Raw genomic sequence first — 11758 nt, 5'->3', positions numbered from 1 at the left:
GCTCACAAGCTCCAAGATCTCACTGGTCCAAATCACCATGGCATTCTCAGAGCCAGGAGCACAATAGGTGCTTAATCAATAAAGATGGAGGCAGGGCAGGCCTGAGCTAATACCTCGCAGGCAAGACAGAGCTCTCTAAAAATTGAGCTTCAAGGCTGGTACCCAACCTAGCATGCACAAAGCCCTGGTTTCATATCCAACATAGCATGAACCAGGCATGGTGGCACATTCCTGTCACCCCAGCATTGGGAAGATGGAGGCAAGAGGATCAGAAGTTAAAGACCATCTTCAGCTACACAGCTAGTGTGGAACCAACTTAGATAAGATGAGGCCTTACCTCAAAAAGAAGAGAAAAGAGCTTCAAGCTGCCAATATGCAACCAAATTCTGCCCTCACCTCCAAACCTGCTTAGGAGGTGGGTTCCAAACCCCATTGTGGGAGAAAACAAACAAAAACTGAAGCTCAGGATTGTTTCCCTACAACAGGTGAAGGAAACTGGTCCCTCTGGAAGCTCTCCATACACCAGGCTGACCCTCTCTAGCTCGAGCACTCTGCTGTCCCTCACTGGGCACTGCCCAGGCCATGTTACAACCTGGGTCGCCCCGGAGGCAGAGCTGACTCACAGTAGGCTCACTGCACCGGGGGCTCCTGGCGATGCTGGGTCTTCTGGTGCCGGTTGAGGATGGACCTCTGGTTGAAGCTGCGGCCGCAGGCAAGGCAGTGGTAGGGCTTCTCGCCTGTGTGGATCCTCTGGTGCCGCACCAGCCGCTCCCCCTTGCTGAAACGCTTGCCGCATACCTGGCAGCCATAAGGCTTTTCCCCGGTGTGCGCACGCCGGTGCACCGCCAGGTTGGCGTTCCTGCTGAAGCTCTTGCCACACTCACAGGTATAGGGCTTCTCCCCAGTGTGTGTCCTGCGGTGCACCAGCAGGTGCTGCCTGCGGCTGAAGCCCTTCCAGCAGTCCGAGCACTTGTAGGGTTTCTCCCCCGTGTGGCTGCGCTGGTGCACCTCCAGATGATGCCTCTGGCTGAAAGTCTTCCAGCACTCACCGCACACATAGGGCCTCTTGCCCAGGTGGGTCCTCTGATGCTTGGTGAGGTACTCCCTCAGGGTGAAACCTTTCCCGCACTCAACGCAGCCAAAGGACTTCTCCTCTTCATGGGTTCGCTGGTGCCGGACAAGGTTGGAGCTGCGACTAAAGCCTTTCCCACATTCAGGGCACTGGAAAGGCTTCCAGAAAGAACTGTGGGTATTGAGGGCATCTGGCAGGGGGACCCCATGCTGAGGAACAGGGAGCCCAGGTAAACTGGCCCCAGAGCCCCCAGGCTCCTGCTCACAGGCACCCCCTGGGCCAGGAACCTGGATGGCAGCTTCTCCGAACCCATCGGAAGTCAACCCAACAAACGCTCTTTTCAGGTCTTCCTGCTGGGGTTTGGCCTCCTTGTCCTTGTTCTCAGCACCTGTGTGGCAAAGGAGGTCAACACTGGGGTGATGCTCCAGCATAGACCCTCCAACTGCGGCTCTCCTGCATGCCCAGAAGTCAGGTGTCACCTCTACTTTGTGTCTCTGTCTCTTTTTCTCTGCTAGCTCTAGAGCTGCTGTGACCTGTAGCAGCCCTAGCCTCTCTATGTGAGCAAGACCAGCCCCTTCTATAAACAGGCAGTCAGACTCCTATTCTAACTTTATACTCTTATCTATGGCTTCCTGCATGCTGGGGCCATGTGGGCTAGGTCAAGCTTCCCACCACCACCCCACACCAAGAAAAAACAAACTTACTTCTCTGTGGGGATCTGAGAGGAACCGAGAGAGAGACCTACAGGCTGCCATCTCTCCTCTCTAGGCCCTCATGGCTGCCTATGCTTTCAGGCTCCATCATGTTGTCTATGGCTCTTTGTAACACTGCCTCTCCTCAGACCTGAAGGCCAGCTCTCCCAGTTGGGATGCTGTGGCCCTGCTAGAAAGGCATGTCTGAAAGGAGACTCCTCTTACTTCCTTCCTGCCTTCTTCTCTTTTTCACAGTGGCCACCAAAGGAATTTCATGCACTATATCTTCTCCTCCAAATGCACCCATCTCGGTGGTGGCGATGCTTTGGCTTGCTGAGATAGGGTCTCACTCTGTAACTCAGGCTGGCCTTGAACTCATGCAATCCTGAAGGGGGGAGTCACAGGCCTGCATAATCATACCCAGCTTCCCTGTTTGTCCTATTAATGGCTCCTCTTCATTTCCTCCTTCATTTCAACAACCCCAACACCTTTCACGTCCATGAACCCTGAACTCTGACATTTCTCTACTCCTTCCCACCTCCCTGCCCTGACACTGGATTGCATGAGATTTTAATATCCTCCCACTTGTCGTTCTGCTAATTCAGACTTTTACTTCCTTCAAAATCTCACTCAGTGGGGCTGGAGAGATAGCTCAGTGGTTAAGACCACTTGTGCAACCAGAGGACCAGAGTTCAGATCCCAGCATGCATAGAACAAGCCCAGTGCGGTCTCGTGCATGCCTGTAACACTACCATTGTGGTTGGCAGAGACAGGAAGATCACTAGGACTGTCAGTCTAGCTGAAACAGTCAAGCCCCAGGTTGAGGGAGAGACCCTGTCTCAGAGGAATAAGGCAGAGTGACAAAAGGAGAGACTGGACACCCCAGTCCTTCCTCTGGGCATGAGCAAATCTAACTCAGTGATTTCTATGAAGTGCAACCTGGTGGTTCTCTTCCCCTGGCTTCTTTTACATTGATGTAGTCAGTTAGCCCTCACTTAAGCCACATGTATTACCGCACGTGCATGCGCACACATATACACATGCACACACACTGCATTTTCTCATCCAGCACACTCCCTGCCCCAACATAAAGCTGCCACATAGGGCCTGCAAGCAGGGAGTGTTCAGTAACCAGCTGTTGGCTAAACCAGAGCGAATGCCCCTCTTCTGCTCCTTTCCTTTCTCTCCAGTCCTCGATGCCCATTAGTCATGGCACACTTCTCCAAGACTGGCCCACACTCTCCACACTACCCTGCCAGCAGTACCATGGCTAGGGTAAGACTCTTAAACTGCAGCTTTCAAAACTCCTTCCTTCCTCACATGTGCAGGAGAGTCTTACCTGGAAGGACCCCACAGTCCTGTGACTCCACGTACTCCCCAAAGCAGTCGATCTGAGCGGGGGCCACGTGCCTCCATTCCTCTTCAGGAAACGCCAGAGTCATGTCTTTAAATGGCCCCAGACCCTGAAACAACAGATTGCTGTAGATAAAGAAAGTTGCTCCTATAGAGGACCGGGGTTCAGTTCCCAGTACCCACATGACAGCTAATAACGGCCTGTAACTATAGTTCCAGTAGATCAGACACCATCTTCTGGACTCTGAGTACACCAGGCACACATGTGACGTGCATACATACATACACGCAGACAAAACATTCATATACCTAAAAAAAAAATAATAATAAAGAGAAAAAAGTAAGAACCTAGAGCTGGGGAAATAGCTCAGTGAGTTACAGAGCTTGCTGCCAAGCAAGCAAGATGACCGCCGTTCAATTCCTAGAAAGAAAATGGTGGAAAGGGAGACCTGACTCCAGCAAGCTGCCCTCTGACCTCTGCATGAGCACTATGGCACAGCCCCTGTCACACATGCACTAAATCCATTTTCAAAAAAGGGTGGAGCATGGGGTTGGAGATTTAGCTCAGTGGCCCTGGGTTCGGTCCTCAGCTCTGGACAAAAAAAAAAAAAAAAAAAAAAGGTGGAGCACTCTACCAGGAGCTTCAAAGCCAAGGATGGGACCCTGGACGATCTGGGAGAACTGCCATCTCCCAACAGCTTGAATACAGGGGCCAACATGCTCACACCCTGCTACTGTGGCTCTGCTTGTCCCTACCACCTCAGCATCCAGATGCCACCTGCTCTCCCTCTTCATGCTTGAGCCTAGAAGCCTGTCTGTCCCCTCAGGCCCCACCTGAAGGCTGTTTTTCTAAAGAACTGTTCATAGGTAAAGCCTAACGATCCACATAAAGGCAGAAGCAGAGAAACAACCACACAAAGCTGTCCTTTGACCTCCACACATGCGCTGGCATGAACACCCACATATCCATCTTATATACAATAATGATAAAGAATAAATTTTAACTTTTGAAGAATAAAGTCATGTTAAATAAACAAAATGAAGTATGGTGCTTAGGAATAAGGATCAGCTGTAGAGTGCTTGCCTAACATGTCCAAAGCCCTGGGATCCATCCTCAGCATCACACAAACCAGGCGCAGTACTGCAGGCCCAGAATCCCAGCACTCAGGGTGTGGAAATACAAGGATCTGGAGTGTGAAGATTTCCTCTACCACTTTTTTTTTTTTTTTTAATTAAAGATTTACTTTTTTATGTGTGTGAAAGAGACAGAGACACATGTGCAGTCCTCAGGGAATCCAGAAAAGATCCTCCGAGTGGAACCACAGAAGGCTGCGATCCACCTGACATGAACACTGGAAGCCTACCTTGTGTCCTCTGGAAGAACAGGAAACACTGTTAACTGCTGAGCCATCTTTCTGGCCCTATCAGCTACATACTGAGTTTGAGGGTAGCCTGGGCTACATAAGACCCTGTCTCAAAAAATAAATAAATCAACAAAATCTCCAAAACAGGTATATTAACTCACCTGGGATGTTGCTGCAAGGAACCCAGCAGCAAGCTCTTGGTCTCTGGTGCTCATAGAGGGAAGACCTGGACCCGCATGAAGAATGGGCAGTGCTAAGCAGAACACACAGAAGGATCAGGGCTGTCGTCCACTAATTCAAAATCACCCCACCCCAGCACACACAATCTCAGAACCACAGATCACAAAGAATTACTTCAGGACCAGGCGGTGGTGGCGCACACCTTTAATCCCAGCACTTGGGAGGCAGAGGTTGGCAGCTCTGAGTTCGAGGCCAGCCTGGTCTACAAGAGTGAGTTCCAGGACAGCCAAGGCTACACAGAGAAAGATGAAATGTCAAAAAAAAAAAAAGAAAAAGAAATGGAAATAAAATAAAAGACAAGAAAAAGGGTTACTTCAGGACCATAATGACCCACAGCCAGGAGTCTGGGTGTCCCCTGCCCTGTTCTGGCTGAAAGGACTGTCCCAGCCCTGCTCCCTCAGAGTTAGACATACTCCAGAGTCACTCATGAGGACAGCTCTCTGAGACTCACGGTGTGGTCTATCTCCCCACTTATCATCAGCATAGTTCCTCGTGGTTCTATGAGGGATGAGGGGAAGAGAGAGGAAATGATGACGTACTCTGAAAAAATCAGTCAAGGTGTAAAGAACCATTCCATCTGCTTTCTACCAGGGCAGACAACGTGGCCTGGAAAAATCAGAATTATACCTTACCAGTTCCTACTTAGCCCAGTGGGGGTGGAAGGGACCTTCCATCCTCATCACCTGCATCTTACCTTGCTCCTGGAAGGCCTGTGTCCCATCTCCAGGGCCCTGGCTCAGCTGTTCTGCAGTGCTTGGGCCTAAGCTTTGAACTCCTTCCCCCTGAAGTATCCCCCACTCGGGTTTGACTTCCACTGGCCCCAAGTGGATGCTTGATTGCCAAGATCCTCCGCCAAGGGCTGTGACCAGCTGCTCTCCCTGGGCATGGCACGGGACCTAAGAAGAAGAGTACCCATACCAATTAGAACAAGACCTGCTGGAAGCTGTTAAAAAGAGAGCTGAGTTAAACAGTAAGAAAGCAAGGCTGGGGTGCGACTCAGTTGGCAGACTGCTCGCCTGCATGCATGAAGCCCTGAAGTCCTGGGTTCCATCCCCAGCACCACATAAACCCAATATGGCGGTCAAGCCTGTAATCCCAGCACTCAATAAAGGGAGGAAAGTCTCTCTCTCTCTCTCTCTCTCTCTGGGTTCAAAGCCAGCCTGGTCTAATTAGTGAAGTATAAGCCAACCAGGGTACATAGTAGACCCCGCTTTTTTTCTCTAAAAAAAACCAAAACAGTAGAAAGAAGAGAGGGAAAGGAGAGGAGGGAGGGGAAGGAAGGGAGGAAGGAAGGGGAAGTACAAGAGAGAGAGTAGGTGGGAGGAGGAGGGAGAGCCACTGACCTCTTCCACATGAAGAAAGCTAAACTCCCAAAATGAAGCAGCAGATGAGAAAGCTGCTCTACAAAAAGTGGAACATTGCAGCGACAATGTCATGGAAACGAGGCCGCCCCCCACCCCATAGTTTTCAATGCTGATCATCAACTTGACCAGTTCTGGAGTCACCTGGGAGACGAACCTCTAGGCATACCTGTGAGGGACATGTGTCTAGATTTGGTTAACTGGGGTGGGAAGCCCCATCTTAATCCAGGTGGCACTATTCCATGGGCTGAAGTCCCACAAAGAATCAAAGGACAAAGTGGGGGATGGAGAGCTCGGCATCTGAGCACACACTGCTCATGCAGAGCACCTAGGTTTGGTTTAGTGCTCACACCAGGCAGCTCACAACCACCCTAGCTCTAGCTCCAGGGAATTCAATGTCTTCTGTGGGTACCTGAATACATGTGCACGTTCTAACACACAGAGACTCACAATAAAAAAGAGTAAATGTTTTCATCTTTAAAAGAAAAAGGAGAAAGTGAGCTGAGTACCAGCGTTCACACTGCTTCCTGGAGGTGGATGTACTGTGGCCAGCTGTCTCGCCCTCTTGCCACCACACCTTCCCAACAAACCGTGAGCCAAAGTGTGAAGCATCTCTCTATTAACTCCTGGCCTTAAGGTATTTATTTAAGGCTGGAGAGATGGCGCCTAGGCATTGACTGCTCTTCCAGAGGACCCAGGCTCAATTTGCAGAACCCACAAGGCAGCTACTAACAAGCTACAACTCCAGTTCTAGGGGATCTGGATTCCAAAGGCATTGCACGCACATGCTGCAGATATACGTGCAGGCAAAACACCCACACACATAAAATAAAAATTGTAAAGATACTTAAAATATCTTTTTTTTTGCATGTGTATGTGTGGTATCTGTGCATGTGTGTGGATGCATGCGCATGCATATGTAGAGGACAATGGGTGAGCTCAGTGTCTTCCTTTATCACTCTGAGCCTTATGTGATTAAGCCCAAGTCTGTCACCTGACTTCTTGCTTGCTGATTTCACCGTCCACTGAGCAAGCTCACTCAGTGGATGCCAACTCCATCTCCTGAGTGGATTACAGGTGGACCATCATGCATACCCAGCATTTGTTTGGGAGCTGGAAACTCAACTCCAGTTCTCACCCTTTCATTGCAAATGCTTCATCCACTGAACCACCTCCCAACCCCCAAAAATGTAATACATCCCACTCTGCTCCTCCTAAAACTCCTTTCTGCAACAAAGTGAAGCCACAAATCTGGCTTAGCCTGAGCGGAGATTCCTAAAGGCGAGTAAGGAATCCCAGCGTGACAGAGTGGGCTTGTGCCTAAATCCCAGTTGCCATCAGCAGAAGGACCTGCCATTAACCTCTTCCCCAAGAGCATGCAGAGCTCACAGTGGACCCGGAAAGCAATCAAAACTGCTTTCATTGAATTTGAGGCTCACCAGGGGCTCCCTGATGCCCAAACCAAGGCATCGTGCCCTCCTGCCCATGGATATCATCCCTAGAGATGGCTCTTTAAAAAAAGTCTTCTACATGTGTATATGATGTGTGTGTGTGTGTGTGTGTGCACACTCCTGTGTGTGAGTATGGGCATGTGTGGAGATCAGAGGACACCTTCCAGTGCTGGTTCTCACCTTCCACCTCATAACAGGGACTCCTGCTGATCACTGCTGAGGATGCCTGGCTACCTGGACTTACAAACTTACAGGGCTCTCTTTTCTCTGCCTACCATCTCACCACTGGGATTACACATGCACACAACCTCATGTGGCTTTTCCATGGGTCTTGGAGATCCAAAGTCGGACTCTCATGCTTCCATGGCTAGTGCTTCACCCCTGGAGCCATCTCCTCAACCCTGACTCTTCTTGCTAAAATTGCAGCCACTCTCCAGAAAGGCCCTTGGGGGCTGGGGGATGATGGAGCAGGCTCTATGTCTCATCTACTCCCAACACTTCCTTAGGCTCTCCACTTTTGATTCCCACACCAACCATGCAAGGCTTGGACACCCTCTTCTCACCCACCGCCTTGGCCTCAGGTGTGCTCTCCATCAGGTCCTCCACCATGGCCACCAGAGCCTTGCCACTGTCTGGGCTGTGATCTCGGATCCAGGTGTAGAACTCTCGGGGCAGGATGGTGAGGAACTGCTCCAGCACGAGCAGCTCGAGGATCTGCTCCTTGGTGTGCAGTTCAGGCCTCAGCCACCGCCGACAGAGCTCCTGGAGCTCCCTGAGAGCTTCCTGGGGACCAGCAGCCTCTTGGTAGCGGAACTGCCGAAACCTCAGCCGGAACGTCTCAGGACTTGGGTCCTCCCCTCCCCGGCTCCACGGCAGCTCCTTCTCCAGCTTCACCACTGGAGCACCCATCTGCTGCTGAGGATCTTCTGCCATCTCCAGACGCTCTTTCAGCATCTTCAAGCTCCAGCAAGACTGAGGATGACAACAGAGAGGGCCCTTCTGAGAACAGAAGACACAAGTCAGCCCATCCAGTTCTGTGTCCACACTAGTGACTAGTCTCAGCTGACATATACCCTCACATCCTACCAGCTGACCTGGGGCTTAGGTTAGTTAGGATGGAGACAATGATGCAGAAAAACTCAAGACAAACTTTGAGGTAGAAACTAACCAATGCATTAGCAGCTTGACCGTGACAGTGCACTCAGTCTAAAGACAATGCACAGGGGCTGTTGCCACTGCTCTTGACTGCCCATGTAACTAGATGTAAAGTCAGCTGCTGAAGACACAATACATTTTGGTTGTAGGGCCCAGAAAAATCAAGCTGGAACTGACCTGAAACTTCCTCCCTATTATCTAGTTTTCATAGTGCTGGAATGTGCTATACGGTCCACTGGAGGAGAAAAGTCATCATCGTTGGGATTACCCAGTAGTGAAGCTTGCCTGCTCTAATAAAGAATGACCTGCCAGACAAGATGTCCACTGGTGTCATAGTGGCATGAAGGTTATGGAGGTAACCAACTGCTTTCTGACTGGATTTATCTTGCTCCATAAGAGGGAATTCATGCCTGGTACTATAAACCTGGTTTAAAAAAAACAAAAAAACAAAACAAAACAAAAAAAAGCTCATAGCCAGGGAGAGTATGGACGTAAGGAAGAACCTACTACTGTGGTTTTGCTGAAATAGACATGATACCAAACCACCTTCTAAATATTTATGTTTATATCCATAGATTGGAGCTGCTCTCAGCCTTGGTCAGGGAAGCCTTTCTGCTTACAGTTAATGCAGAGACTTACAACTGGTCAAAGGACTGAGACTAAGTGACTGTTGAGTGTTCATCCCTAAAGGGAACATCTATATCAACACCTCTACACAGCCAAGGCTCAGGGAACATAGCGGAAGAAGGGACAGAAAGAACATAAGAGCCAGAAGATGGCCAGGAGTCCCATGAAGTGCTGTCTTCTGGACATGACAGCCATGGCACTCATGCACTTACTGCGGCCGTGGTCAGCTGCACAGGACTTGCACAGGACTAAGCCAGTAAAAGCAGTCAGCATTCCAACAAAAGAGAAGAGGACATGAAAAGGGACTGAGATGTTTGGGTGTTCCTGGGAGGAGCAGGGGGAGGGGAGTTAGGGTAGACATAGTCAAGATACGTTGTTTGCATGTCCAAAAATGTCAAGAGAAGAGGTAAAAGCTGAGACACAGAGAGAATAAGCAAGCAGCATATATAGCTTCCAAAACACAGGAGGTTTAAAAAGAAGAAAGATGGGGCTGGAGAGACAGCTCGGTGATTAAGAGCAGCTGCTGCTCTTGCAGAGGACCCAGGTTCAGTTCCCAGCACACACGGTAGCTCACGGCCATCTGTAACTCCAGTTGTAGAAGATCTGTGTCTCTTCTGGACACCGTGAGCACCAGGCACTCACGGAGTACATAGTCAAATAGGCAGGGAAAAAAATATACCCATACACATAAAATAAAATATATTTTTAAAAAAGAAAGAACGAGTAGATATAGAGGCACACACATCTTTAATCTCAGCATTGGGATGAAAAGGCAGGCATATCTCTGTGAGTTCAAAGCCAGCCTGATCTACACAGTGAGTTCCAGGACAGTCAGAGCTACACAGTGAGACCCTGTCTCGAAAAAATAAAGATGAACCGCCATGGCGGTAGTTGCCGAAAATCCTGGTACCTGGCTTAGGCTGGAGATGGTGAGTTCCAAGCCAATCCGGCTACACAGCTGGAAAAAAGGGAGAGGAAAAAAAGAAGGAGAGAGGGAGAAAAAAATGAAAGAAAGGAGAAAAGGAATAACGGCGAGAAACGAACATTACACCCGGGGAAAGAGCCTGCAAAGCTGGCCGTAAAAAGTATCTTGTTTACTTCCGGGCGGGAAGGCTGGAGAAACAGGCCCCAAACCCCAAGCACTAAGGCGCTCAGATTGTTGGCGCAAGTAGCGGCGAGAGGCCACGACCTTTTGCTGTAGATTCTACTGTTTGTTTGCGTTTTTCTCTGCCCGCCCCTTAAACTGGCTCCTCATTTTTCTGTCTACATGACTCGTCCCTGCAGCACCGAGCTTTCTCAAAAGTCCGAGCTACTGCCTAGCGCGGTCCGCCCGTGCCCCGGGGGCATGAGGCCCTCATGGATCTTTCCACGCTGGCCTCTGGCAGACAGAAGGTGCAGCGTGGCTGTTCGTCCAAGGACTGTCCTGCAGCTACGTCTAAAACGCTTAGCGGCGCTTTTCAGAGTCTCAGGGTCAAGGTCTTCCCGGGGATCCTGGACACCCTGTGTTAGCAAACACCCCCCCCCCCGCGCCTGGTCCGGCCGTGACCCGCGTGGATCTTACCTGAGACCACGGCTCTGCGTGGAGAAGCGACCTCCTGGCCGCAGCTGCCCTGCCCAGCTGCAACCGGCTCCGTCCCTACCCGTCGGGAACCACCCGCTCGGACAGGGCCACAGCCTGACTGATTGCGCGCTCAGCACCTGCCTTGGCCTGCTCGGACCGGAAGTAGGTGGCGGATGCTGTCAGGCAGGTGCCCTAAGGAAAGGGCCCGGGTCCGGTTCCTCTCTAGGACGCTGGGAGGTCTCAGAACGAGGCATATCTCTATGGTCGGTCTTGGCCACTGCAGGTTTCTCATCTTTCTCCTGGCTCTACTGCATCTCCGTAAATTTTTTTTTTAAAAATGAATATGTACAAAAAAAGGAGCTTCTCTGCCCTAGGCTAAGAGATACATTAATCTATGAGTATAAATATAAATACTTTAACATTTTAAATGTTTTTATTTAGTGTGTGTTAGGACAACCTGAGGACTCAGTTCTCACCTTCTACCACATATGTAGGTCCCAGTGATAGAACTCAGACCACCGGGCTAGGGGACAAGCACCTTGACCCACTGAGTCACCTCACTGGCCCTGAACATAAATATTTAGTCAGCAGTTTGACAGTATGTTACTTTAGGAAATGTGATGGTTAGTTTTAACTTTCACCATGATAACCTAGAATCACCTAGGAAGAATCTCGGTGAGGGGCTACACAATCGCTCCGTCAGGTTGGCCCGTGGGCTTGATGTGGGAAGATCCAGATAACTATGGGTGGCAGTGGCACCATTCGTGGGTTTGGGACTTGGACTCTGAAAGACTGGGGAAAGGCAGCTGAGTAGTAAGCATGCATACATTAATTCATTTCTCCCTGCTCTGGACTGTGGCTGTGATGTCACCAGCGGCTTCC

General features: G+C 50.2%; 1 protein-coding gene across 4 annotated transcripts; it reads right to left on the bottom strand.

Annotated features, from left to right (window-relative positions):
• Positions 1-252: 252 nt before the first annotated feature.
• On the bottom strand, positions 253-11028 carry Zscan25 (zinc finger and SCAN domain containing 25). 4 transcript variants are annotated; one of them, XM_036176584.1, is made up of 7 exons: positions 10877-11028; positions 10226-10273; positions 8101-8505; positions 5416-5617; positions 4643-4734; positions 3104-3227; positions 253-1460 (listed from the first exon to the last, which is right to left on the bottom strand). In XM_036176584.1, the coding sequence occupies exons 3-7, from the start codon at positions 8485-8487 to the stop codon at positions 631-633; spliced, it is 1635 nt and encodes a 544-aa protein (XP_036032477.1). In that variant the 5' UTR covers positions 8488-8505; positions 10226-10273; positions 10877-11028; the 3' UTR covers positions 253-630. The 4 variants fall into 4 exon arrangements, with proteins under 4 accessions (XP_036032477.1, XP_036032475.1, XP_036032476.1 ...); XM_036176582.1 differs by lacking the exon at positions 10226-10273 and having other exon boundaries at positions 8101-8532; XM_036176583.1 differs by lacking the exon at positions 10226-10273 and having other exon boundaries at positions 8101-8529.
• Positions 11029-11758: the final 730 nt, after the last annotated feature.

The sequence above is a fragment of the Onychomys torridus genome, unplaced genomic scaffold (genome assembly GCF_903995425.1).
Source record: "Onychomys torridus unplaced genomic scaffold, mOncTor1.1, whole genome shotgun sequence".
NCBI classification, from domain to species: domain Eukaryota; kingdom Metazoa; phylum Chordata; class Mammalia; order Rodentia; family Cricetidae; genus Onychomys; species Onychomys torridus.
This window is presented reverse-complemented; position numbering and strand designations above follow the sequence as displayed.

Bases quoted from the DNA above. Each gene is read 5' to 3' on its own strand.
- Zscan25 (XM_036176584.1), bottom strand. From the start codon at position 8,487: ATGCTGAAAGAGCGTCTGGAGATGGCAGAAGATCCTCAGCAGCAGATG. The intron at 5,618-8,100 runs GTGGGTGAGAAG...TCTTCTTCTTAG, and splicing joins GCACACCTGAGGCCAAGGCG to GTCCCGTGCCATGCCCAGGG. The intron at 4,735-5,415 runs GTAAGATGCAGG...TGTTCTGCTTAG, and splicing joins ACAGGCCTTCCAGGAGCAAG to CACTGCCCATTCTTCATGCG.